The sequence below is a fragment of the Apteryx mantelli genome, chromosome 1 (genome assembly GCF_036417845.1).
Source record: "Apteryx mantelli isolate bAptMan1 chromosome 1, bAptMan1.hap1, whole genome shotgun sequence".
NCBI classification, from domain to species: Eukaryota; Metazoa; Chordata; class Aves; order Apterygiformes; family Apterygidae; genus Apteryx; species Apteryx mantelli.
The window spans coordinates 219,968,320-219,992,828 of record NC_089978.1 but is presented as its reverse complement, the minus strand read 5'-3'; the positions used below and the strand labels follow the sequence as shown (position 1 = coordinate 219,992,828).

At 37.8% G+C, this 24,509-nt stretch overlaps 1 protein-coding gene across 3 annotated transcripts in view; it reads left to right on the top strand.

Annotated features, from left to right (window-relative positions):
* CHCHD3 (coiled-coil-helix-coiled-coil-helix domain containing 3) overlaps positions 1 to 24,509 on the top strand; it is a 152,539-nt gene that overhangs the window by 48,006 nt on the left and 80,024 nt on the right. For all 3 annotated transcript variants that reach the window (XM_067317544.1, XM_067317543.1, XM_067317545.1), the window contains exon 4: positions 3,630 to 3,774. In XM_067317544.1, coding sequence (XP_067173645.1) covers positions 3,630 to 3,774 — 145 coding nt within the window. The remainder of the gene's footprint in view (positions 1 to 3,629; positions 3,775 to 24,509) is intronic.

Below are 24,509 nucleotides of genomic sequence, written 5' to 3'. Positions count from 1 at the left end.
GATTTACTCAAGGGAAATAACACCAGAGAATAAACAATTTGATATTTTTGTCCCGTAACGACATAGCTACTTTAAAACACAAATACGGTTGGCCTAACCTCTCCAACCACTGCTGAAACACTTGGCATCTTTAGAAAACTACTGGTCAAACTGGAGAAGGTGGAACTTGGTGAGGGAACGGACCAGTGGAGATTACTGGTAGGCATAGGGACTAGAAGGTGGTTAGTAATGGGATTTCTCATGGAACGAATGTTAGCAATACTTTCATTTATGAAATTTGCTTATCTGCAAAGAACACATCACTTGCCCGTTAATATCTTCCTCATTTTTCACATGGGGTGGGGGCAGAAGGAGGTGCAGGGGTAATAATTTGTTTGTTAAAATCATTGAATGTGGTATTACTAAAGATAGGAATTGAAAGTCAGGGTCCCTTCCTGTACTGCCATCAGCTGTCCTGTTAAGGTGGAAGTTCCTTGGGGGATCGGTCTGGGAGTGACAGCGAGATGTGATTGCCAAGAAAGGATGGCACAGAATCCTTTCCTGGGTTTTTATCACATGGTGCACTTTGGAAGCTTGTAAAGTTAGGTGAGGTTATACAGCTTTGGGAAATGTAGGGTCTGGATGCCAGTTTTTGGTGTCCTGTCCTCATGTTTTCCTCTCCTGTTGTGGTAGGAGCACCAGATAAAGGCTCTCAGGTAGCTATTCATGGCCAAGAATATGGTTCCAGCTCACTCTCATATCATGGGCTTTAGCAGCAGCTTGTCACTCTGAGCCAGATGTGTTCATGAAGAGAAACATGGTGGTTTTAGGCAATATTTCTGCTTGCAATGGTGATGTACTATTCCCTTTAGGGAAAGGAGAGCGGTAGAGAGGGTGGGGCTGGCATCCTGATGGTTGAATCACACTGGCAGATGAAGGATATCATTAAAGGATAAAAGGAACAAGATAAAAGGTATTATTTTTCCTGCCGAGGAACATTACGCTTGAAAATGCATTGATAATATGTTGTAGAAAGTGTTTTGTTTTTTGACATGTGTTTGCGTGATGAAGCTCTAGAGGGGCAGCCGGAGCCTACATACAGGCAGCAGGAGGACAGGGACTCCTATGATGGCAGAGGTTGGAAACGTGTGATTTCTGGCAAAATGAAGAAAGAGCTTTCGGCACTTCCAGAAGTTAGGTTGGTGATTAGGTACAGGACCCTGGCACCAGAAAAGGAGGAGTGAGTTTTATTGGGAGAGATGCCTGGACTGGCAGTATTTACTCTGAGTAACCTGATATGATTTTTGAAGTTAGGCCTTCTTTGAGCAGGAGATTGAAATAAGTAATTTCCAGAGGTCTCTTCCAATGAAATTTTCTCCCATTTTGTGAATGTTCAGTGTTTGATAACTGTTGATCACATCTTGAATATTTAAAATGCCAGTGTTTGTATTTAAAATTTCCTCTTCGAAATGTTGTTTTTCTTTTTTCCCCTTAAAGCTTTGTTTTGAATATGATGCTCCAAGGACCTGTGTTCAGGACTGGAATGGCTACGACAGTCTCGAGATACTCGAGCTAATTTTAGATGGGCTAGCTCAGGCAGAGTAGGATGTCTTGCCCTGAGTCCTCAGCTTCTGTGAAACCTGCATTATATCACCATCGCTGTTGTCACCGGAGTCTGGATATCCTCACGGCTGTGTCATTGTCCGTTAATTCTGTTGGATGTCGGAGCTTCTGAGGAAAGGTTTCTTAACCGCTTAGTGGAAGGTGGGGAGACAGATGACACTGGTATGTGGACTAGATTCTGGGTCATCTTGTTTAACAAGTTTGCAGTAAAGCACATGCAGAGTTTTGGCAAAGGTAGAAAAGAACGTCCCATCGTTCTGTAGCGTACTTAGCAGGGAGGCTGAACGTAACAGCAGTCAGGTTAAGTCATCAAATGGTGTATCTTGACATTAGGAACCTATTATTTTTAAGTGTTAGAGGAGCTGACTTTCAAGCTCTCTTCCAAAGAGAAGAGAGGAGCCTCGTTGAGGTACGTAATTCTAGGGGCAAGAGGGAGAGAAGACTTAAAAGACTAACTGAGCTAATGTCAAATGTAGGAATAGTTTGACGAGGATTAGAGGTAAATATTGGAGCTTTTTTTTAAATTGTGGAGAGTTTATAATGTGGAAAAACTCTGGCAGCCTTTTCAGATAGTATCTGATTTCATATAATTTAATTACAATGTGCATAAAGAAGAGAGACTTTTAGGGGAAAAATATTTGTGAGAAGTAGAATCCAGAAAGGATGGTGAAGGAGCATACTTCAGTGGCTGGAAACACTAAATGCTGCTTCTGCTGTCTCTCGCAAGACAGAGCTACTGAGACTTCTATTTTGACACTTTTTAGGCAAAACAGTGTTCCTCCAATCGAAAAGATAACCAGTGTGTTTTGACTGCACCATTGATTGTGTGAAGGGTTTGATATATCGATGCTGCTGGAATAATTTGGGGGACCTTGGGAAATCACTTAATGGAATTTCGTCCATGTCTGCATAATCTGACTTTTTGCTGGAGTAATTGAAGATGCTGCTTAATAAACTTTTTATAAAGACTCCCAGTTGGTTGCTGCATTTCAGAGGGTTGTGTCTGAGCACAAAAGTAATACATGTTGTAATTGTCTTTTCCTTCCCCACCCCACTTAAATATTTTCCCTGGGGAAGAATCTAATGTACCGTAATGCTAGTACCTTTTACAAAGTGACCCTGCTCATTACGATTTGTTCTTTGAAGCTCCCTTGACGATGTATAAATGCACTGAGAATACTTAAGCTTCCTCTCCTTCGCTCTTTGAAAAATCTATTTGAAAACCTGTATTTGATATTCCCATTATGATTCTGAGCTCTCAAATGTTGACTCTGTGTTCAGTGTCACAACACATGTGCAATAGATGAAATTTATTAGCTAAACAATCTAATGTATTTGTGTGTATTTTCATGAAAATTAGATACGGCGTGCTTATATAAAGTACCCTTGTAAGAATTTCTAGGAAATTTGTGGTTTGTGACGTTATATACATGTTGAGAATTTTCTGGGGCTGGAGTTGCCTGCATTAACTCTGTTGTAAGAGGTTCATTAGCTCCGTTCGTGTGATGCTCTCAAATCACTGGGAAGGTTTATTATGGTTGTTTAGTTCTTTCGGAGCTCGGTAAATAGGTGTGTTGTTTGGGTTTATGGTGTATCCAAATGTAAGAAAGCATTATCCCATTACAGAAGGGAACAGAGGTTGGAGCTTGAATTAGATGTCTAATTACTGCCTGGCTGTGGGGGAGAAAGAGTATTTTTAAAGGAGTTCTTAAAAATAAAACAAAACCAGCCCTCCTCCCAAATAAACAGGCCTCCCTGCATATTCTTATTACTTAAAGATATTTTAATGAAGTTGTATATCTTGTGATTTTGTAAATAGTGTTATTAATACTTACTGAATTTGTGTATTCTGACTTTTGACACTTTAATTGAAAATAAACTTCTGGCATTCTGTAGCAAATATTCCGTGTGCCTTAAGCCAATAAGAATTGGTTACAGTGACTATTTTTAAACTGACCATGCTTATGTCCTTCTAAACTACACTTGGAAAATGCACTTTAATCTAAATTTCCCTCCACCTTCTGTAGGTTGAAACAAGAGCAAACGTACGTACGTGATGAGTTTGGCAAACTTCTGGAGCGAGAAAGGATCGCCTCGAACGAGCATTTGACTCGAGCCATTCTCAGAGAGCGATCTGCCACGGAAGAGGAGCGTCAGAAGGCACAGCGCTTTGTGAGTTCAGAAACTTCTGTATAAAGCTCGGATTTTTAAACAACCTTGCCTTAAGACTTTTTTCCAAACTATTGGTAGAAGAAGAAAGCAGATCTCTTCCTGTGATTATTATTTTTTCTTATTACTAACTATTATCTGCCCTTTTTACTTTTTTTGCTGTGAAATGTCCCTGTCTTAAGAACAGCTGATTAAGAAGAGCCTATTTTTAAGAAGTTTGCAAAAGATGTTATGTTTAGTGGGTGGGGCGGGGAGTAATATTTATGTCTTTTTTTTCAGAGGAAGGAAGAATAATGTGATAATCTACATCTATATACTAAATTTTGTTAGACTGTGCTAAGAAGTTACTGAATACAAAACACTCTTCTTGGAATTAATTATCTACTACTTATTTAAATAATATTTCTGGGCTAGAAATCTCACTAACAATAAGGATTTAAAAAGCAGAGTTTTTGAAGTCTCTTATGTGCTAAGAAAACAAACAAACAAGCAAAGTCCAACTTTTCATGATTGTCTCAAACTTCGGTACCAGCTTCGTGAAAAATTCTGTATTAAAGAGTCATATTTCATTAGAGCTGATGTATAAAACCTTCCTGACAAGGAAGTTGTAAAATATAGCTGCCTGTTTTCCCCTGCAAACTGGCACTATATATTTCAGTCAGTTCCAAATGTCTGGCAGATTTATAGCTTCCTATAGCAGTCGCTTGGGGCTGCCTGTATTGAGTCTTCTATCTAACAATAATAATTATTCTCTGAGGTATGAACGGGCCTTTTTGGGGCAAATGACTTGAATATAAACGGTAAACAAATTGGTGTTTTCAAGGGGGGGGGAAGTTTGAAATCATGTATGTGAGCATTCCTTTTAAAATAAATGGAATTGCTTATGTCAGTGTCTGTATAAACATTTGTTTGGCCCTCTGTATCTGAAGTAAAATCAAAGCCTTCTAAGAATTATGTTTGTACCATAGCAAACTAGCCATTGCAATAAGCCATGGCTTTATCTATGCTGTATAAGTAAAAAAACCTATTGCCTGTGTTGTTTTGCCAAATCACTGACGTTTATTTAAAAAGTTCGCCTAAATGTGCCTGAGCATTAGGATCTTTTTGGAGTCGTTTCCCAATGCTTTTTTCAGACTTATATGGTAATGCCATTATTGAAGAATAATTAATTATAGTGTGGTTAAACAATTGATTCATATTTTGTTATTTTAAAGTATGGGATCAAAGGAAAATGGAGAGGAATTTTGATCTAGACACAGTCTTAGACACATCTTATGACATAAACCTTTGATTGCTACTGTTGTGCAGGACAAATAAGGGTTTTGTGGTGTCAGCCCAATGAAGAGCTGAAGCTTTATATTTGGGAATATTATTTGTGTGAATTGCCAGGGCTTTGCATCTTTCACTTACTACTGTATTTAGCATCATGCTTTTGAGAAGTATGTGATACCTTTCTCGTCAGATGAACGACTGAGAGATTTCTTACTGCATATGTGAAACTGGCTTATTTAGCTGCTACATCAGTTTTATTGTTAGTTTTCTCTTATTCTAGAATATTGCGGTTGGAACTGCTCTAGTGAAGCAATCGGGAGTCGCTGTTCTCTAATTCTGTACCTTGTCAGGTTGGAGAGCGTTGTTTCAAGCTGCGTGGTGTTGCTGCACGTTGAGTTGGAAGAAGAGCATGCAGATAGTGCAAATGAAATGAAGCAAACACCTTAAAGTCTTCAAGGGTGTGCTGTCATGTGGAATTGTATCGAGGCAGTTGCTGTCTTTTAGTGGTGAAGGCACTGCTGCCTGTCATCTTGGAAAGCTCACTATTGAAAACGCATGTCTTTGTGGAAGCACAAGTTAGTTAGGGCGCGTGTTCTGCAATTTGGAAGAGGAGCAAGGTATCTGAGCTCTGTCAGTGACTTATGCCAGTGACATTGTACTTCATAAACCTGTAAAATTTTAAAACATCTTGCGTTTTCCAGTGAAAATGGCTATGCGGTTTTGCCGTTACTACTAAAAAGTTGTTGTTGCCACCATAGTTTTGTTCATTCTTGGAAGCGTAAGACAACAAAGTAGCAAGTGGTCCTTGTGTGCTAGTTTCTTGAAAATGAGTAAGTGATAAATCAGTTTCTATCAGCTTGCTGCCTTCTCAAGCATTAAATAATTCTCACCTTCCATGTAGATCCTTTTATAAGCCACCTCCTCTGCTTTCCTGTAAATGGTCATCTTTTAGTCCCTTGGCTTATTTGCTTCTGCTAGCTGTTTATTCATGTTTCCCCTATCCACGTTGAATTTATAAAATCTGTAGCACACGGGGATATGTTTGTGTAAGTCATTTGTGAAGTAGCATGCAGGATCTTATGTGTTAAATAACTGCTACAGGAGGCTGATATTTTATGTAGTCTGGATTTATCTGGCCTGTAAGATTCTTTGTGGAGAGGAGGAGTATTTTTTTTTATATTGTTTCTTAAACATCAGTAGTGTTATCTATAAAGTTAATTTCTTTGCTGCTCCTTCATTGTTTAAATAGTGCACAGAAAATGATAATATTATGGTTAGGAAGGAAGAAAAACTTTTTTTAAAGACTACTAACTCATTTTTAAAATAAACAGGCATGAAACTGTTAGATTGAAGTACATGTTTCTCATTCCTAAACCATTTTAACAGCAGCTGCTGGTTGTAGCTTCAGAGAGAAGAAACTTCTGAGAAACATACCAAAAATTAGCATTAACTCTCTTAAAAAAAGGAAAGCTGAAACAGGCCTCTAAAAGAGTAACAGCTTTGCAGGTGGCAAGAAGAACTACAGAAAAACATCATTTATGTCTTTAAGCAAATGTATTCCACTTATCAAAAAAGAAGTGTAAAGGAAGTCAGCAGAGCTTGAGCAGCAAGGTAAGGCAAAGGAGGAAGACATCCTTAAAAAAATAAAAAATCTGAAATAATTTTCAGGCAGCCAGAATTAGGAAGATCATGACACCTGCTAGACTAAATGTCAAAAATGCAAAAACTCAGAGGCACGGTGCGACAAAAAAGGTGTTAAAGTGCAATTAATAAAAGGTATAAAGACTAACACACGCGTGCGTGCGCATACACATACACCTGTGCGCACGCACGCCCCAGAACAGGAATCCCACGAAAGACTCTTTAAGCCAGTAGATGATTAGGGAGTAAGAGCAGTGCACAGAAGAGAAAAAGCCATAGCAGGAAAGAGCACTGTAAATGAGTTGTTCTACAGATCTATTCAGAGTGGAAGAACTCGTGGAAGTTCCCATGCTGAAACTTTTCTTTGCAGAGGTCTCTTAAAATGGTGTCTCGGATCTGAAGTTTTGATAGAAGACGTTAGGGAAGAAATTGATGGTATTACTAATAATGGTATTGTATTCACACAAAGTCTGAAAGAAACTCAAAGATGATAGATGAGCTAATGATAGCTGAACTACTTACTGCTGTGTCAGCTGTTAGTGAAAGCTCCCTCAGTACAAGTGGACTGAAACGTGGCTAATGTGATGTCAACTTTTTTTTAAAATGATTTTAGGGAAGATGCAGAGGTTTGCAAAACAGTAATTCTGATGTCCGAACCAAGCAAGGTAGAAGTTACATTTGAGAACGGAATTTCTAGACCCTCACCAGAGCTGCAGGAATCGGCCCTCGCAGAGTCAGCATGAGGATTTGTTAAACTGTTGATATTCAAAAAATTCAGCAGAAATAAATCTAGCTGCTGTTAATTCCTTTAGTAATGTCTTCAGAGGTCATTGACTCTCAGGAGTCACCATTCAGACACAGCTGAACTTCCCTTACTGCAGCATATGGCTATAGCCTTTAAGATGCAATCCCAAGGAAACCTAAGGCACCAAAGAGCTTGTGGGGTCTCCTTCGGCATCTCACCCCGTCTCTGGCTGTGGGATCCTGCTGTCCCACTGCAGTGGTGCTGATGTTTGTCTGATGCTGAAATGAGCTGATTTGGCTTGCTAGCCCTATAAAAATTCATTCTCCTTCCCCCCCCCCCCCGTCTGCCTAGTGCTGTGAACCAGCTATTTAAAGGGTCACATGAACATCAGTGTTAGGTGTAAGTGATGCAGCGGACGCATGGGGGAAAAGAGGGAGTGGGACTATCCTTTTGGCAGCAGTGAGTAAGAAGACAGATGTGACTTGTCATGTTGAAGAAAGCTTTCACATGTTTACAAGGTGCATCTTGGTCAGCTTTGCTAATGAAGAATTTCTTCATCTCTTTTCTAGCTGTTTCTCTCTCTGCGGTGCAGTTCACCACCTTTTCTGTTGTATCAATGAGCTGATGTACACTGAAGCAAGCTAATTACAAATTATCGCTCTGGAGGCTTTCTTCAAGTGCAGATGTGTCAACAGTCTGCTCTATAGGTTGGCTATGGATGCAGTTTGTTATTTCCTCAGCCCAGCAGTTTTGGAGGCAAGTTGTTGGGGGAGGCTAACAAAAGCTTCTTGAACTGGCCTTGTCACTGAGGAGAGTGGGTTTTTGTGCCTTTACCCTTACCCACAGTCAGTTTGGAGACCAGCTATTTGGAAAACACCTGCATTTGTTTCACCACAGGAGGAAGTGCTTTGTATGCTTGAAGTAGTACTTGAGAATTGTCTGTGTCTAACGCTGGATGGTGTGTGAAGAATATATTCCTCTTTCATACCCCTAGCATGTAGGTTTAGAGTATGATATATATTCTGCCCATTCTTCTTGGAAGAAGAGCTTCTTAATGAATTAAGTCTTTTATTTCAGTCTGACCATAAAGAATTTTGATACTGGTGATCTCCTCTGGCGAGGACTGGAGTTGAGGGCTCCCTACTGCTGAACACTCCAGGAATACTTGTACTATGTCTTATTCATGTAGGCAGCAGACCTGTTCTCCTTTGCTGTATTTATATTTGGTGATCTTTGCTGCACATCTAAAAATTGTAGGCAGTTCAGTTGAATATGGTTTTGTTGAGCAGCTTTAGATGTGGTAACTTTGCCATAAATAGCTTATTGACATTCCATCACTTGAGTCATTATGAGAGTTGGGGTGAGACATGGGAACATGGAGTAAAAAATCGATAGTTATCCGTAAAGCAGAAGGTCTGTTGTATTTCCATCTCCTTATAATGACCTGGAGTTTACTGTTAACATATTTTCTTCACTGTCTGAACTGAAATGAGCTGTCATTAAGATCCTATATGTTAGAAAATAGTTTTATTGAGCTGCCAATGACATTAAAGTCTCATTTCCCTTTGAAGAGGCAGAGAAATATTGTTCTGTTCATTTGCTCTAACCATAACATTAAAATTTGATTATTGCCATCATTAGAAATCTGTATCTATGCTAATACAATTATATATATTTCCCAAAGTATTGTTCCAGACTTTCATTGAAGTACCTGTTAGAGAATGAAATCTGTTGTTGCTGAGTTTTCTGTTGTTTTAAATTATTTTCTACACAAGAATGTCTATTAATAAATTCTGTGTTCAAAAAATCAATTTGGGAGAAGTATCCTTATATTAAAAAACAGTTTTTGCACCTTAGGTGAATGTGGTAATCCGATTATTGGATATTTTTGCTAGCAGAATCACATTTGAGATGTATAATTCTTCTTTTACTTTTCTAAGCGCTGAAATCAATAGACAAAATACATTCCTTGATATATTAGAGCTGAAGTGTGTTGAGTTACATTAGGAATGGATTTGACCTAATGTCATAATTGAAAACATATTGTTAAGATAGTGTTTTACTCTTCTGTGTCTCAACTGTTTAGGTGTTTTTCCTATCATCCTTGCGTGGCTGGTCCAAGTCACTATATGCATGTGCTAGGCAATGACCTTTGCTTTAGTATTGCATTTATTTTTCCTGTCCTCAATTCATTATCTTTGTCAAGAGGAGGTCCCCTATTTTCCATAAGCAGATTATATTCTGACCCTTCTTGCTCTTTCCAAACAGTCCTGTGCTAACCATATTTTAAGGATGACTTCACTAGAGGATACCAGGGGGAAGAATTACTAAATGAGTTAAGGCATTAGTTCTCAAGAGAAAAGAAGTCTGTTTACAAATCTGCAGTATTTATTACATACCTCATTTAGCTCATTCATCATTTTAATAGAAAAATGAATCTTTTTAGATGAATCTGTAATAATTTGAGGTAAACTACATAGCCTAAGGCAAAACATGATTGCTTACTGTAGAGAAGGCCAAGCTGTTTTTGAAAAATACAGTATGATTGGTGACTATAATTTGTGATTTTTATGATAGTGAAAATATTAAAGGCTTTCTAGCAGTGCTCGTATTTGAAAATGAAACTTAAAGTTTGGAAACAGTGTGGTACAAAATTAGATTTAGTGACTGTTGTTTTGTCTCCTGTTCTTCTGTTTTATAATAAACATCTGTACTTCTTGAAAGCAGAGATTTTTTTGGAGACTTATTCATAAGATTCTTTCAGGTTTATAGGCATATTTCTTTGTTGGCATGTGCTGTCCCTTTTAACATTTAGAAATAGCTGTCTTGTTGCAACAAATAGTCTTTTTGTATTAGGACTCTTGTAATTTGGTTAACAGTAATCTGGCACTTTTTCTTCCTATTGTAGAAGACAGGGTAAAAGAGAAATAAGAATGGGGGAAGAAGTTATTTTTGCATACTGAGGATGTGATCCGTTGTTTTAGGTTTGTGTTTTGGGGAGGTTTTTTGGTTGTTTTTTGTGAAGGAGCTGGGATGCAAGTTGCTTGGGACATCAGAAGAGGGCTCCTTGGAGTACATAGTGGTCTGGCTTTCCCGTGGTTGAGAACAGTTGTCAAGCTGGTACCGTTCTGCTTCCCATCTTTGAAGAGGACCTCCTTCAGTGTCTTCCAGGGAAGTGGCACTGGGTCGCTAGTGCTTGAGATTTGTTCCCGAGCATGCTGTACCCATTTCTGTACAGTAACAATATTTTCAATTCTAAATTGTCACCACTATGTGGATTTACAGAACCTGTCAGCCTAGAATTTGGAAAGAGGTATCAAAGGAAGTAATAAGCTTTCTTAGAGCTTGAGGGCTTTCTAATTTTCCAGTGCTTTCAGTTAGCCGGTCACTTCAAAATAAACAATCTTCATATCATACTGATGTGATAAGCTGAATACTTAATAATCCCGTATCCAAGGATAGCTTTTCAAAGGAAGCCGCACAGAAGAAAGAACTGCATTACTCTGAAATAACAACTAAGCATTCTGTTGAAAAGACAGATACTCGGGGGGGTAGTGGAAACGAATTCAAGCTAAATTTTCCTCCTTTTAAATCGTAAACTTCTTGCTTGTACCCAGCATCTGTCCTGACTTTGCCATTTTATCTTCAATAGCCTCCTTTTGAAGATCTGCACAACCTTAGGACTTGTGATGCTCTGGTGCGTCTGATGTTTCCAGTTCCATTTAGGATATTGCAGTTGCTGCTTCAGAGGCTTCCCCGGCACTTGATGAACTCTTCCCTTACCCAACCTTAATCTATGCAAAACACAGCTTTTAAAGTATTTTCTTTGCTTTCTTGGTTGTGTAATTCTGACTTTAAATCCTTGTACTGTTCCCTCTTCTTTGGGATGTTAAGTTCAAGATTGCTATCACCTTAGTTTTTAGGTGTTTTTCTTCTGCCTATTTCCTAATCTTGTGTCCTGGTGGATCCCGTGTATTTTTCCCCTTGCCGAAATGTCTTTGTGCCTTTATTTCTGCCTTCCTCTCAGTCCCTCATGCTAGTACTTAAGGTTATTACCTTCTTCGCCTTTGAATCATTTCTGAAATCCTGCTTCTACAGAGACATCTACAAGGAAGAAAAAGGAAAAAGTCATTTGCATTTTGAAAACAGTAATTGCACTGTGTGTGCTCGTCTTCATTCGAATAAACATAATGTTATGGATGCTGCCTCTCCTGGCACACTTTTGTTCTCTTGTGTGCTCACTCTCTATTTCTGTCATTTATACTGCAGTGATAAGGTATTTGGGATAGGAGTGTGGCTTTCGATCTATCTGCGATATTAAATAGATCATGCGAAACTTCTTCTGTACCAAAAGGAAAAGAAGGTGTCGCTATGCAAATAGCGATCGGTAATATTTGTCTCTAGCAATGCAGCAATTGGAAGTTCCTACCAAATATTTGTGAAGAATGAATGCTTTTCTTACCTGGACACATGAATGTGCCTTGAAGAAATGTTTAAAACCCACTTGCATGTCTAAAATTACATTATTAATGGTAGTGAACAGTTGTTTTTTTTTTCTTTTTTTTTTTTTCTCTCTCTCTCTGATGTAGTTAAACAGTAAAAGTAATTTAAAATAGCCTGTGGGTGCTCCCAGTATTATCTGTGTCATGTGAACTGTATACTAGTTAAGAAAATGTTTTATTTGGTCTCTGAAACTGCTATTAAGTGCCTTTGAACTAGAAACATCCATTCAGTCATTTAAAATATTCATTTCAATGGCACAATACAAATAATTTTTTCCTTCCTCCAGTTTCTGACTTGACAACGTATTGTAGATGGATAATTAAATTATCTATTTTATATATAATGGTCTGTTGCTCTTTTTCTCTATGTCAAAGATTAACATACAGGAAAAAAGCATTGAAATAGGAAATTTTGAGGGCAGGTAGAGTACTTAGTACTTACTCTCTTAAAATAATTTTTGAATGGTAGGAGTACTGTGTTTTGTTAGTCAAACAACATTTAAGAGCTAACTATTTTTTTTTCTTTTTAATTCTTACATAGCAAAGCTCAGGATATTGACAGAACCAAAATTAATCATGGTGTTATCCCAGCATCCAGATGAAGATCTAGTGCTTTACAAAGCCTGATGCTCCATCAATTTGTTCTTTTGGTTGAATTCAAATTGAGTTCATTTTTATAGATTCACTGCATAATACTCTGCTCTCTCCTCCCTCATTCATTAACCAATTTGTTCTTGCTACTCCCTTTTTATTGACTGGCTAACAAAATTGCTGTGCTATCTTTCCAAATGAATATCATCATTCCTTGTCATGCATGGGCAAAAAGTAAGCATATTAATCCTTTTTACGTAAGCCGTTCTTCTTCTTGAGAGAAGGCCCATTTCTGCCTTCAAGATCTCATGAAAAAGGTAAATTTTAAATAATGTTCTCTTGAAGCTTTCAGTACAGTGCTTGTATATAAATATTCCTCCTATCCCATACTCCTTTTGATTACTTCTGGGCCTTTGAAGCATATATGGCCTTGCCCATCGTATGATACGACAAAAGCCAAATCAAAAAGTTGTGAAGACTTGTCCTTGGAAGTGTCACAGTATAAATGCGTGTAATGGATTAAAACGTGTTCCTTGGACAGAAATCATGAAACATAATACAGAAAATTCCATTTCAGTGGAACAATTTGTGAGGTCTTAAGACTCTCATTCTGACTTTCATTTAATGTTTATTTACTCTCAGCATAGGTTAATTTTGGCTAGGCAAACATTTCCTTTGTGTCTCCTTTAGAGTACTTCAGTTGCTTTTCTTCCCTTGGGTTGATTCGGAAGATATATGAGAAGAAAGATCACTCAGGAGGGGGAGAAAAATTAAGAGGAATTTGTGTTACTAATGACTGTCTGAACGATTAACAAAAATCCTTGTGTCATGATACCTTTAGCCTGTCTAAGGACTCCTTTCACTGTGGAACATGCATATTTTGGCTGGAACCACCAGCTGAGAGAAGGGGACCAGGCCACTAAAAGAGTACGGTTTGAAAAGGATCCAGCCACCTGTACCTTAAAAAGTTCACTAGATTGATCAGTGAGTGATCTTGACGTTGCTGCTTTATGGTATTCACTCTGTGTACTGTTGTAATGTTTGCTATGATCAGGACCCTGCATATTCTGGCACAAGCAAGCTCTGAGACAAGGGTCCTTCGTTTTGAAGCATCAGGCTAAAAAAAAATGAGGAATTTTTGTGAATATTAAGATAACAGTGATACGTACAATATTCCTTATGACTTAATTTGGTAGCTTTATTTTCTTCTATCACCTCATTTATTGAGAACAGTTGAGAATCTGAATACTAAATAATAAGACAGAGCCCATTCAGGAATACAGGGAATATGTGCTTCTCATGTCTATGAAATCCTAGAATAATGGAAATTATTTTCCTTTGGATCATATGTTGTGTCTCTGCAGTTTTATGCTGACCCAGTATTTCTTTGGGGGGCAGGTTGGGAGGGAGAAGAGGAGGAGAACTTAAGGTAAATTAAAATGTCAGTAGACCATCTCCCATCAACTTTTATATTCACAACTATGCCCAACGTTGGGATTAAAATCTGAGAATAATTAAGGGTGAAATATGGTAGGTAAACAGTTAATTCTGTTTACATTGTCTCATTAGGAAGAGCTGACTCTCGCTTCATCCTCGGGGAACTCTGGGAAGCGTCATGGTGGATATCAGTTTTCCTCTTTGAACTCCTACTTGAAGCTCTTTTTGCATTAAGGAGCACCATTGCCGCCTGGTTTTACATCTGTTTCCCATTTAGAAAATTATCCTCTTGACTATAAGGACAAAAGCACGTTTTCTTCAATGAATGCTTACTCCATAGTACCCTTAGTTAGGGAATGGACCCTGTTGCAGATTCCTCTACCTTGCGTGCCATACGGCATGGAAGTGACTTGTGTGACCTCCTAGCAGTTGTGAACATATTAACGTAGAGCGTTCTTTCCAGCCTTAGTACTGACGGAGCAATGTTGACGGTGTTTTTCCTTATGTATTTCTGAAAGCTTAAGTCTGGTGGCAAATAAGTTTAAGTTAGAAGGTCATCTTTATGAGGGAGAGAAAAGATATTTTATAAAGCTCTGTTTAATATCTTAAAGAACAACACTCAAAAAACCCTCTTCACCTTCAATGTTGATGAGGCCAAAATGAGTGGAAGAATTATCTGCATTATCGGCATTTTCAGCAGTGAGGTCATATTCTGCTTTAACCAAACATAATGCCTGAGACATTTTTATTGTTTTTGCTTTTTTAATACTTTTTTTTCCTGCTCTTCGCACACTTTGACATGATCTTTATTTATTACTATAAAATTGGATGACTTGTATTTCTTCTGTGAGTTATTGAAGTAGTGAAATTTCAGTGCCTCTGTAGGAGAAATAAACAGTCACTGAGAAAGAAAGAAATACGGCTGCATGCAATTTTTTTTAGCTTGCGTTCAAATGTAGTTTTTCGAATTGAAAGGAAAAGTTCTGTTGCTTCTCGGTGGCTGTCAGATCTGGGTCTTAGTTACCGCTTTTGGTTAGTAAAGAGCCTACGATACCATAAGGGAGAGTATGAGAGTCTCTTTCAGAAAGGATAGATTTAACCTCTCATCAAAGATGACACTTACCAGTGTGTGTATCAAAAGTTATAATGAAAAGTGATTGATCAAAAAGTGCTATCTAATACAATTATTATTAGCATTACTGTAATCATTGCCATAGATTCACCTACACAGTGTCGCAAAATATGCCGGATGGCTTAAAGGACTTGAAAGTGAGCTAGTTCTTACCCTGGAGAATTTGGATCCTAGAAAAGGAATAGTGATAGGGAATGGTATTTTGGAAAAAAGGGAGTGGAGTGACAAATGAAAAATATTTTCACTTTTTGATGCAATTCCAAATTTCCGTATCTCTTCCTATCAGAATTCCGCTGCATCTCTGGAATGTGTCAAGATGCTTGAGTGTTGTAGCAATAAGTGCCAAGGTACCTAAAGCATGTGTGTACAAATCCGATTAAAAAGGATACTTTTGAAAAAGAGTGTGAGGAAATAAAATGAAATAATGTGGTTAACTCTGTTTTTGTAAAATGTTAAGAAAAGGATTTTTTCTATCCTGTTGGGTATCACTTGTATGATATATTTTGCAGTAGATGTGTCAGTGTGTGTATGGAGAAAAAGAACAGTCTGCCTCCAATTTCTTTAAAGGCGGGAAGAGTTTAAAGTGTAAAGGTTAATGAATTGAGGATGTTAATATACCATTTTATTTCAGTAATAAAAATTAGTTTCTTGATAGTACAATCCTCTGAGGACTGGGGGGGCTCTTTAATTTCACTGTTCCCAATAGCACAGTATGTCATCTCTGCCCTGTAAAGTGTAGTAAACTTTGTAGCTAGAAATTCAGTCTCCTTCCAGGAAATGTGCTGATGATGGTCTTAAAATTATATGTGCGTGCGCTGGTCTCTCTATTTCTGGAAGTTGTGTACTTGTTCCTTCATGGAGGATCTGACACGCTGGTGGGTGTGTTGTGACTAAAATTCCCTCTGAATTTTTATATATTCTTGAATCTGGGCACCTGGTTAAAGGGATGGGATCATGCTTAAGCTGGTCTTTATTATTAAGTTTTCTTTTTGCTTAGGTTGGATATCTCCTGATAAAAGTCAAACCTCGAAGAGGGAATTTATGCAAGTAACACTGTAGTAAAGTGAGGCAAGCCCATTTTCTTTTCTGGCATACCTTCAATTTAAAAATACTCTAATTTCAACATGAGGCTTCCAAAATAAAAAAGATTTTTTTAATACCGAATTTTGTTTAAACAGTAGACTTGACAGCGGAAAGAAGTTTCTATTTTCAATTTCCTAAGAAGGTATGGGAGAAGTGTGTTTACCATTCATTTTTGGGAAGCCACGTCAAAAAAGCTGGTAATACTTAAGAGTCACGTTACTTCTTGGTTAGCATGGCTAGTGCATGTAACTTAGTGGCTCGCTTGGAGGATCCACCAGTCTGTTAGCGTGGTAAGATACTGCATTGTCTTTTTCTTAGATGGCTGAATTCAAATCACGTTTGTAAATAAATAAATAAAAATTTTCATTACTTCTCATTTTCCTAATTATCATGCAGATAAACAGTGGGGATCATGACATTAGGATAAGTAAGTGGCTTATGATTTTGCCTTGGAGAGAGAAACTCTTGCAGTTCCCCCTCCTGCCCCCCTTGGGCTGTGCAGCAGTAATAAATGAGCAAGTCCAAGAGTACTTTATGATAGATAGTTAATGGTGCTGTGCCTGAGCCAACAGGCTTGTTTCCGCAGCAGCTGTCACAATTCATAGTCATTAGCATACCTTTAATGGTTGCATTTCAAAATAATTTCTATTAGGGCATTTAGAATACATAAAGGGAAAAAAGACATGACATTGAGAAAGGAGTCCTAGGTGCAGGTAAATGATTTTGGCCGGGTATCGCGTTGGAACGGGCGTACGTAGAGCGTGCAAGAGTGAATTGTAAATTATTAAAATAATTTTGGAGACAAATATAAGTTGACTTTTAAAGCCAATTTGTGACTGTCTTTCTCTAAGCCTTTGAATAACCAACAAAGGGCCTTCTGCGGTGTTTTGTGGGGCTCGTCTCGCATTTAGAGCGCAGACTGATCTGACATCTTATCAAAGGAAAGAGAATTATTGTATGCAGCACAACAGTAGCCAAGTTATTTCTGTTGTGTAAGGCAAAACTGAAGGGCTACCAAATTTGCAAAATGAAGTTGTGCTGGCAGACATCACAGCGATGGCTTAGTGTGTGTGGTATTTTGGTGTAAGAGAAGAAATACTTCTCTAGAATATGAATTAGATTTTCTCTTAATGCTTTTGAAGGTAGGCAAAAGGGTTGCTGGGAGGAATGAGAATGAGTGGGTCTTGTTTCTGTCTTAGTAAGTGGGGGACCTTCTAAGAACTACCTAGATAAGTAGGTCAGTTGGGTCTTTATTTTATCTTGTAATAACTAATCTAATATTTTAATTTTCCTTCTCCCTTTTATCTTCCTGTTTGAAGCATGGAAAAAGAAATTCGGTTACTGCTTATGAAAGTAATGATGTTGGAAGAAAATAATGAACTTGAATCTTTCTTTGAACATGCTACCTGCAAGTGAGCTATTGTACAGCAGAAATATGGTGCCTATTGCTTTCCCTTACAGCTTGGTTTGCATTACAATTCATTTAAAATTTTTACATGTGCTGATTTTGACCTTAAGGAAAAGAAGGGGATAAAAGGGCAAACCTTCATTTACTTTCAGCAGACTTTTTTCACTAGGCTGCATAGTTCTCCCGAGCTGCTAGTTTTATTCCCATATTCCTGCTTATGTTTTAGAGGCTCATGGAAAAATTAAACTGCTCTTCTAAAAGACTTCGTCTTCTTGCAGCAACTGCAGCTTTCTACTGGTCTTCAGGATCCCATCAAGTGTATGTGCAGTTAAGTAGTTGGAGTAAGAAAGGAAGGTGACTGCGTAATTGCTGTGAGTTGTTAGGACAGGGGTCTGCATTTGTCTTAAAGCAAGAATGAGGTCACAACCCTTGAAAGATGGTTTTTTTTGGTTTGTTTTTTGGTTTTTTTTTTAACTGTCAAATGTTTGAAATCCCTGTTTTGTTTACCATTGATCATCAGCCCTGGTATATTAGGGAAGTAGTTCCATATGGCCTTGATGAGCAAGAAATGTTCTGTTGCAAGAGGAGTGTTGGAAGTGTGCTGCTGACATTAAAATCTGTGGCGATGCTGATTGATAGTGTGCTAATTTGGGTAAATATTTCTAGTAATGTTTTATCTGATAAAGCAGAGTTTGGGAGACACTCGGTTGTTAGAGTGGATATTGGGAATTTCTGTATTGATATCATTGCCCAACTTGAAAATTTGCTGGGTAAAATATACTCTGCCATTTGGTAACTTGTAATTGACTATTTGAATTTTGCAGTACTAGTGCTTAGTATTTTTGTATGTGCATGACAGTACTTCTGGCTGTCCCAACAAGCAAATCTGCCTATCTGGAGTATTAAGATTGCAAAATGAGTTGCTTAGAAATTAAGAAATATTTTGCTGTCCTGGAGGTGTATGGTGTTTTTATAAAGTGACATAATCACAGGCTCTCAATCCTTTTTCCTATAAAAGGAATAAGTATTCTGAAAAATTGGGTTTTAGTGATCTTTAGTTGTGTACACAGATCCAGTGAACTCATTTGGTTGTGTTGGTCTTGATTTCACTTCTCTAAATTCTCTTTGTAGGGAGATGATATGAAGCACTAACCTATCTGAAAGCACTATAAGCTATTTTTTGATTATGTCATTTAGGTTGATATGTTTTTCAGAGAGGCCTGTAGCATCCATTGCATGTGGAAGATGATGCAAAAAGCTGCGTATAATTATCTATTCAGGGAGTGCTGACCATCCAGTACCTGAGAAAGTGTTAAGATAGTAAATATGGTGCATTTAAGAATACATAAACACAAAGGATTTGAACCTGAGGTTCAACAGATAAGAAATACTAGATAAAAGGCTAATTTCTGAAAGCATGATTTTGCTATTTTACTACTGTTTTGGTGCAGTTTACTTGGCTGCAATTTCCTCTGTTTTTCAAAACAAAACAAAACAAATAATCTTTCTTCTCTTTTCAAAATCCCACAAAAGGAATGGCCTTTAAGTCCATCTAAGATCTTTGATATTGGGGAGAGTGTGTCGCTCCGTGGCGTGTCGCTCCGTGGCGTGTCTGAAATTTTATTATTACAGCTCCCTGGAGCTGTATCATGCCATGTGAGCTAACTTATGAAGGTGTTCAGGAGATGCATCTTGACAGGACTTTTACCAGCTTTACTGACAACAGAGTAGTCTTGATAGTTGGGAATGCTGAGTTAATCCATGTTTTGTATAGGATCATATTTAGGTTTCATAATTCTGTTGTTGGCATGGTAGCATGGGTATACACATCGGTCTGTAGGAGCTCTGAGGGAATGGAAGATGTGTTCTGCAGATGGGATTAATGCAGGACATAACTGCTCTGATAAACCTTTACTGAAGCTGAGCTACAGTTTTTCAGAGCCTCGTGGTCATGGCTAAGTCTAATTTGGTTTTATTGGAGGTAACTATTGGAAACTGATGTGATAGGCGTCTCCCATCAGATATCTGATTACTTAGAAACTCTGTGAATGCTAAAACTTCTAGGTGGAACAAAAGGTTTTTTTTGTTTTTTTTGTTTTTTTTTTTTTGCATTTTTTCTTTTTAAGTGGCTGGAATGAATTTTGCTTAGGCCCTCAGAAAAGTTTGAGATGACTTTGGAATATCTTTAACTCTTTTCTTTCTGCTGATTCTGACAGTCTGTAGATTGAGGCCCTGTGAAGCGGGAAGTGAATGGAAACTGTTTTGTGGAGAAGATGACACGAGGCTTTCGTACAGATGGTAGAGTTGCTGTGGGAGAAGGATGGTAGAAACACTGATGGAGATCACTTCTTTTCCTGGCGTCTTTCAGTATGAGTCTGATCAATGAGTTAGAAAAAAATAGATGGGGTTTGTTTACTATCTTTCATGTTTATTTTGGTGCTATTGCTCGTTATCAGGTCTAACATGGGAATATTCTAAACTTTTGTCTTTACTCACCATTATGAAAGGTGACAATATTATACAAAATAACTTTTACTGTGAGTTCAGCTTTACTTCAGAATGTGCAATGGCTAATTGTGCAGAGGAGGAACAAATCTAAATACAGGTGTCTCCAACTCTTTCTTCCTTAAAAGCTTAGGATTTGGATCTTCTGGTGTGTAGTGATCTTACTGTCAGCTCTCATTTGCGAGCAGAGGTAGAATTTCTCTGCCTGCGTTTTCAGATAGTTACAGATCTATTCAGCTGTACCACAACTTTTCACCCCAGGATCTCTTTGAAGAGAAATAGGTGCTTTTAGGATGTGTTTCTGACTTGTTTCAGGTGTTAACTTTATGATGAAATGGATAACATTGTAGAAGCGTGTGTTTCTCTGTATTTGTCTTTCTGGGCTTAATGGAGTCTAGCTTAAATATAGGTATCTTATTATGTAGACATCTTAGTTGAGTGAGGTGATTTGCACCTGAAACATAAATATCATAGTGGTACCTGCATCCATGTCATGCAAAAAGCATTGATAATGCATTAAAAATGAGTCAAAACTAATTAAACTATTCCCAGGGTGTGTGTTTTGTTAGGAGATTTCTTGCTTGTCCTTAAATTCTTCTTAGAAGACTTAGCCTAATGCAAATATGTGAGGATGCACTGCTTCTTCATAATCATTTGTGAAGAATTGGTGGGAGTTACCAGTTTATATTAGCTTTTTTTCCCCTTGTGAAGCATAATACTTTCTGTAATTCTCACTTTTTAAGTTTTTTAACTCTATTCAGTGTTAAAATAGCTTTTGCCCTTGCCTGTGGGTAAGCATTCTACTCTGCATAAATTCCTACCCATTCCCACAGTCTCTGAGGTTGGAGCATGTTCTACAAGATACGGACTGAGTCATCATGGTCGTAGAGGGAGATGAAATTAGTCCGTGTGTCTTCCCGCAGTGGTGATTTTGATGGTACGGTATTGGGCCATATGTGAAGTTTTGATACGAAGATTTCCCCAGATTTCTGGAGGAACGGACAACAGTCCTGCAATTTGCTGGAAGTTCATGCAGTTCAACAGTGTGTTCTCTGCAGGATACTATGACAGCACTTAAAGCAAATGATAAATAGGTGGTGTAAGTAATTTCTCTAACTTACAGTTTATATAGAACAATTTTAAAAATTGTTGCATCTGTCATAATCCGAAATGGGTAGAGTACGTTACTGAGTGTGGAACTGACAACAAAAAAAAATCAAAACTTGTGCTACTAGTGAGGAGAAAAAACCTATTTTATACTCCATTAAACTGTTACACATCATGAATAATTTATGCTCAGCTTGCTCTATTCTGTAGCAAAGATGATAAACTAGACATTTTAGGAGCATTTTAATGAATATAATAGTTTTCCTGGCTTTTTCTGTCAGGAACTTGGGTGCCTCCTGTCTTCCCTTGGTCACTGTATATATGGAACTGGGTTAAACTGTGATAATATGTTTAGAAATGACTCTTTGATTCTTAAACTAAGATGCATTGGTACTTAGGAATGGATCAAAATTATATTTAGTTTGTTCTTGTTACTTATTGTAGTGAGGGTGTTCATATCCCCAGATTGGAATATTGGTAATTGTTCTTGTTTCTGCTGGACTTCTATCTAATGCATACATTTTCTCAGCTAAGCTTATAGAGAGATTTTTGGACTAATTAGTGTTTTGTGATTTTTTTTTTTTTTTTTTAACACACCCTTGGCTTTGTCAGTGCTTTTTGATTAATTAAAAAATATCAAAGTAGTATTGTAAAAATCAGCATTGTTGTAAGATCTTGGAGATAAAAACCTTTTCGATTACAACATTTTTATGTGGAATTTTAAAATTAGTTTAGGATCAAGTTTTCGGAATGATAAGTAACTATTCAGACATATAAGTTCCTCTTATGTATGGTGTTTGGTGCTTCTGGGCACGTTACTTGTGTACTTCAGCGAAATGTGCTAGATGTTCTGAAAATCTAAATAGCTGAAATTGTACTTCACTTGCTGTTAGGATTACTGCATTTGCTTTTGATAATGAAAGTATAAAATGCAATATTGCTAACAGGTAGCAGTCTAGATGAGATGAGTGATGCGGTAGAAGAGACGAGGACTCATACATCACCTTCAGGAGCACCGCTGAATTTAAGCATGAATCCAGAGAAGGCTGTTTGTGGAAATTACAGTTTCTGGTTCAAGTTTTGATAGTGCGAATAGTGTGAATTCATCCTTAAACTTCTTAATGAAATGCTGTGCAATGGGCAGCGCCCTCAAATCTTCATTCCAAAACTCTTACAGGTGATGGTTGAAATCCCTTTAACCATCAGAAAGAAGATTCTTTCCAAATTATATTGTAGTTTATACTTCTGTGCAAAGTACAACAGAAGAATTGATACTTCTGTGTAAAACAGTTTCAGTGTATTTACTGTCGAATTCAAAATGATGCAGAGGGTTGGTTTTTTTGTGTGTGTGTATATGTGTTCTTCAGAATATTTTTGAATGGGTATTTGTGGGTCTTATTGTTTATAAATATCACCCTAAACTTATTTAACATCAAAACAATAATCAAATACTTTTGGTCCCTTCAGGAGAGAATGGCCATGCAATTGTCTCTTAAATTTCTTTTTTGGATTACCTGTTCTTTTAAAACATTTTTAATTTTGCAGATTGGATAAACTATTGTAGAAAATAGTTTATAGAGAATTAAATTCATAGTGCTCTGCCAGTAGATTACTTTGACTAGGAACTGTCCTCTGACAAATTAGTGATTGTTTCCTTTATGTAGTACATTGCAGAAACAGCAACCTCCATATTAAATCTTAATCAATAACAATGTTTCACTAATTACAGGAACGAGTTTATATATTGGATAAATTGCTCTTTGTAAACGTTGTATTATATTAACTAAAACAGCTAATTACCAGCAGGAAAATAAACATAAGGTTTGCTAAAAGCTTCCATCCGTAGCTTGGAGCAGTCACTGCTGCCTAATATTTCAGTCAATGTGGAAAATAAGGTAATAACATTATAAATACATTTATAATGCAGGACAATTTCTTCTAAAATGCATGTAAGTATTATTGCTTTACTATGAAATATGATTTATTTAATGCATTTCAGCCCCCATAATATTAAGATATAATTGAGATGAGGAAAAAAAATTGCATGCAGTCAGAGTCTGCATGAAAGTGAATCATGGTCTAAATTGCTTGTAATTTTAAAGGCACTTAGGGGAATTGTGAAATTTATATAATGCAGTCTTTGGTTTAAAAAATGTGAAGAAAACAATAGTCCAGCCTTTCAAGTTTTATTTGACTTTAAATAATTTTTTGTATGCTAATGAAAGTCTGGACCGGAATGAATAAGCCGAAATTCTAAAATTGCACTTGCATTTCAATGATTAAGAAACGGTGATCCAGCTCTGTTGAGAAATGGACCTACGTAGTGACTGTTCAGTAAAAGAGCAGACAGCAGCGTATAATTTGGTAAAGCCAGTAATATAGGCATATGAAGGGAATGAATGACAACACAGACGTTGCCAGGGATTGTAGATGGGAATCGTTTAAATGGTGCTTGGAATTCTGATGATTATTGCTTTCAAAAGACCGAAAATCACAGGTCTCGGCTTTATAGTTTAATTACCTGCTAAACAATTGCTGGTGATTTCGCTAAATCACAAGGCTTCCAAACAAATAACGGCAGTAACTGCAGCTATGCCTGAGCAACTCCAATTTTCTTGACAACGGCTACCAAACCGTCTTTAGTCTAACGCAAGCCGTCGGTTTGAAAGAGCCAGTAGCGTACGTTGGACCAAAATACAGGCTTGTAGCTAAGGAAGTAGCACATAACTCTTAGTAAGCTGTAGTTCTGTGGCAAGATTCAGTACATCTCAGCCAGACGATAAAATCGGTGCTTGTAGAATTAAGCTCTTTATTTATCTTTACGCGATAAATAAATTTCTTTGAAAAACTGACTTTGTGCTTTTAAGGCATCTGTAAATTCTTCTTGTGTCAAATACATGAACAACGCTGTAGAATATGAATCATACACCGCTGCGTGTGATTTCAGTTGGCAGCCGGAACGTGCCAGGGCTGAAGCTGAAACTCGGCGTCCTTCTCGTCGCTCTCACTTGCTGCCTAGACAGACGGATGCCTCTGACAAGCGTCCTCTTCTAGATCCAGCAGCGCTGGTGGAGAACGTTGCGGGCTTCGGCAGCTCCCCGTCGTTGCCCCTTGCTGGAGGTGAGCGTCCCTCACCCGCTGGCCTCCCAGCAGTTTGTGCGGACGTCCCCTAATTTGCTTTGGGCAAAAGCTATTTGCAGAAATAGTTTGAACGAACGGTCCAAGCTAAACTGATTTTTCTTTCCTTCCCCCCTGCACCCGGAGGTTCGCTTGGACGGCTCTGCGGGCACGTCGGTGGGATCGGTAACCTTTTCG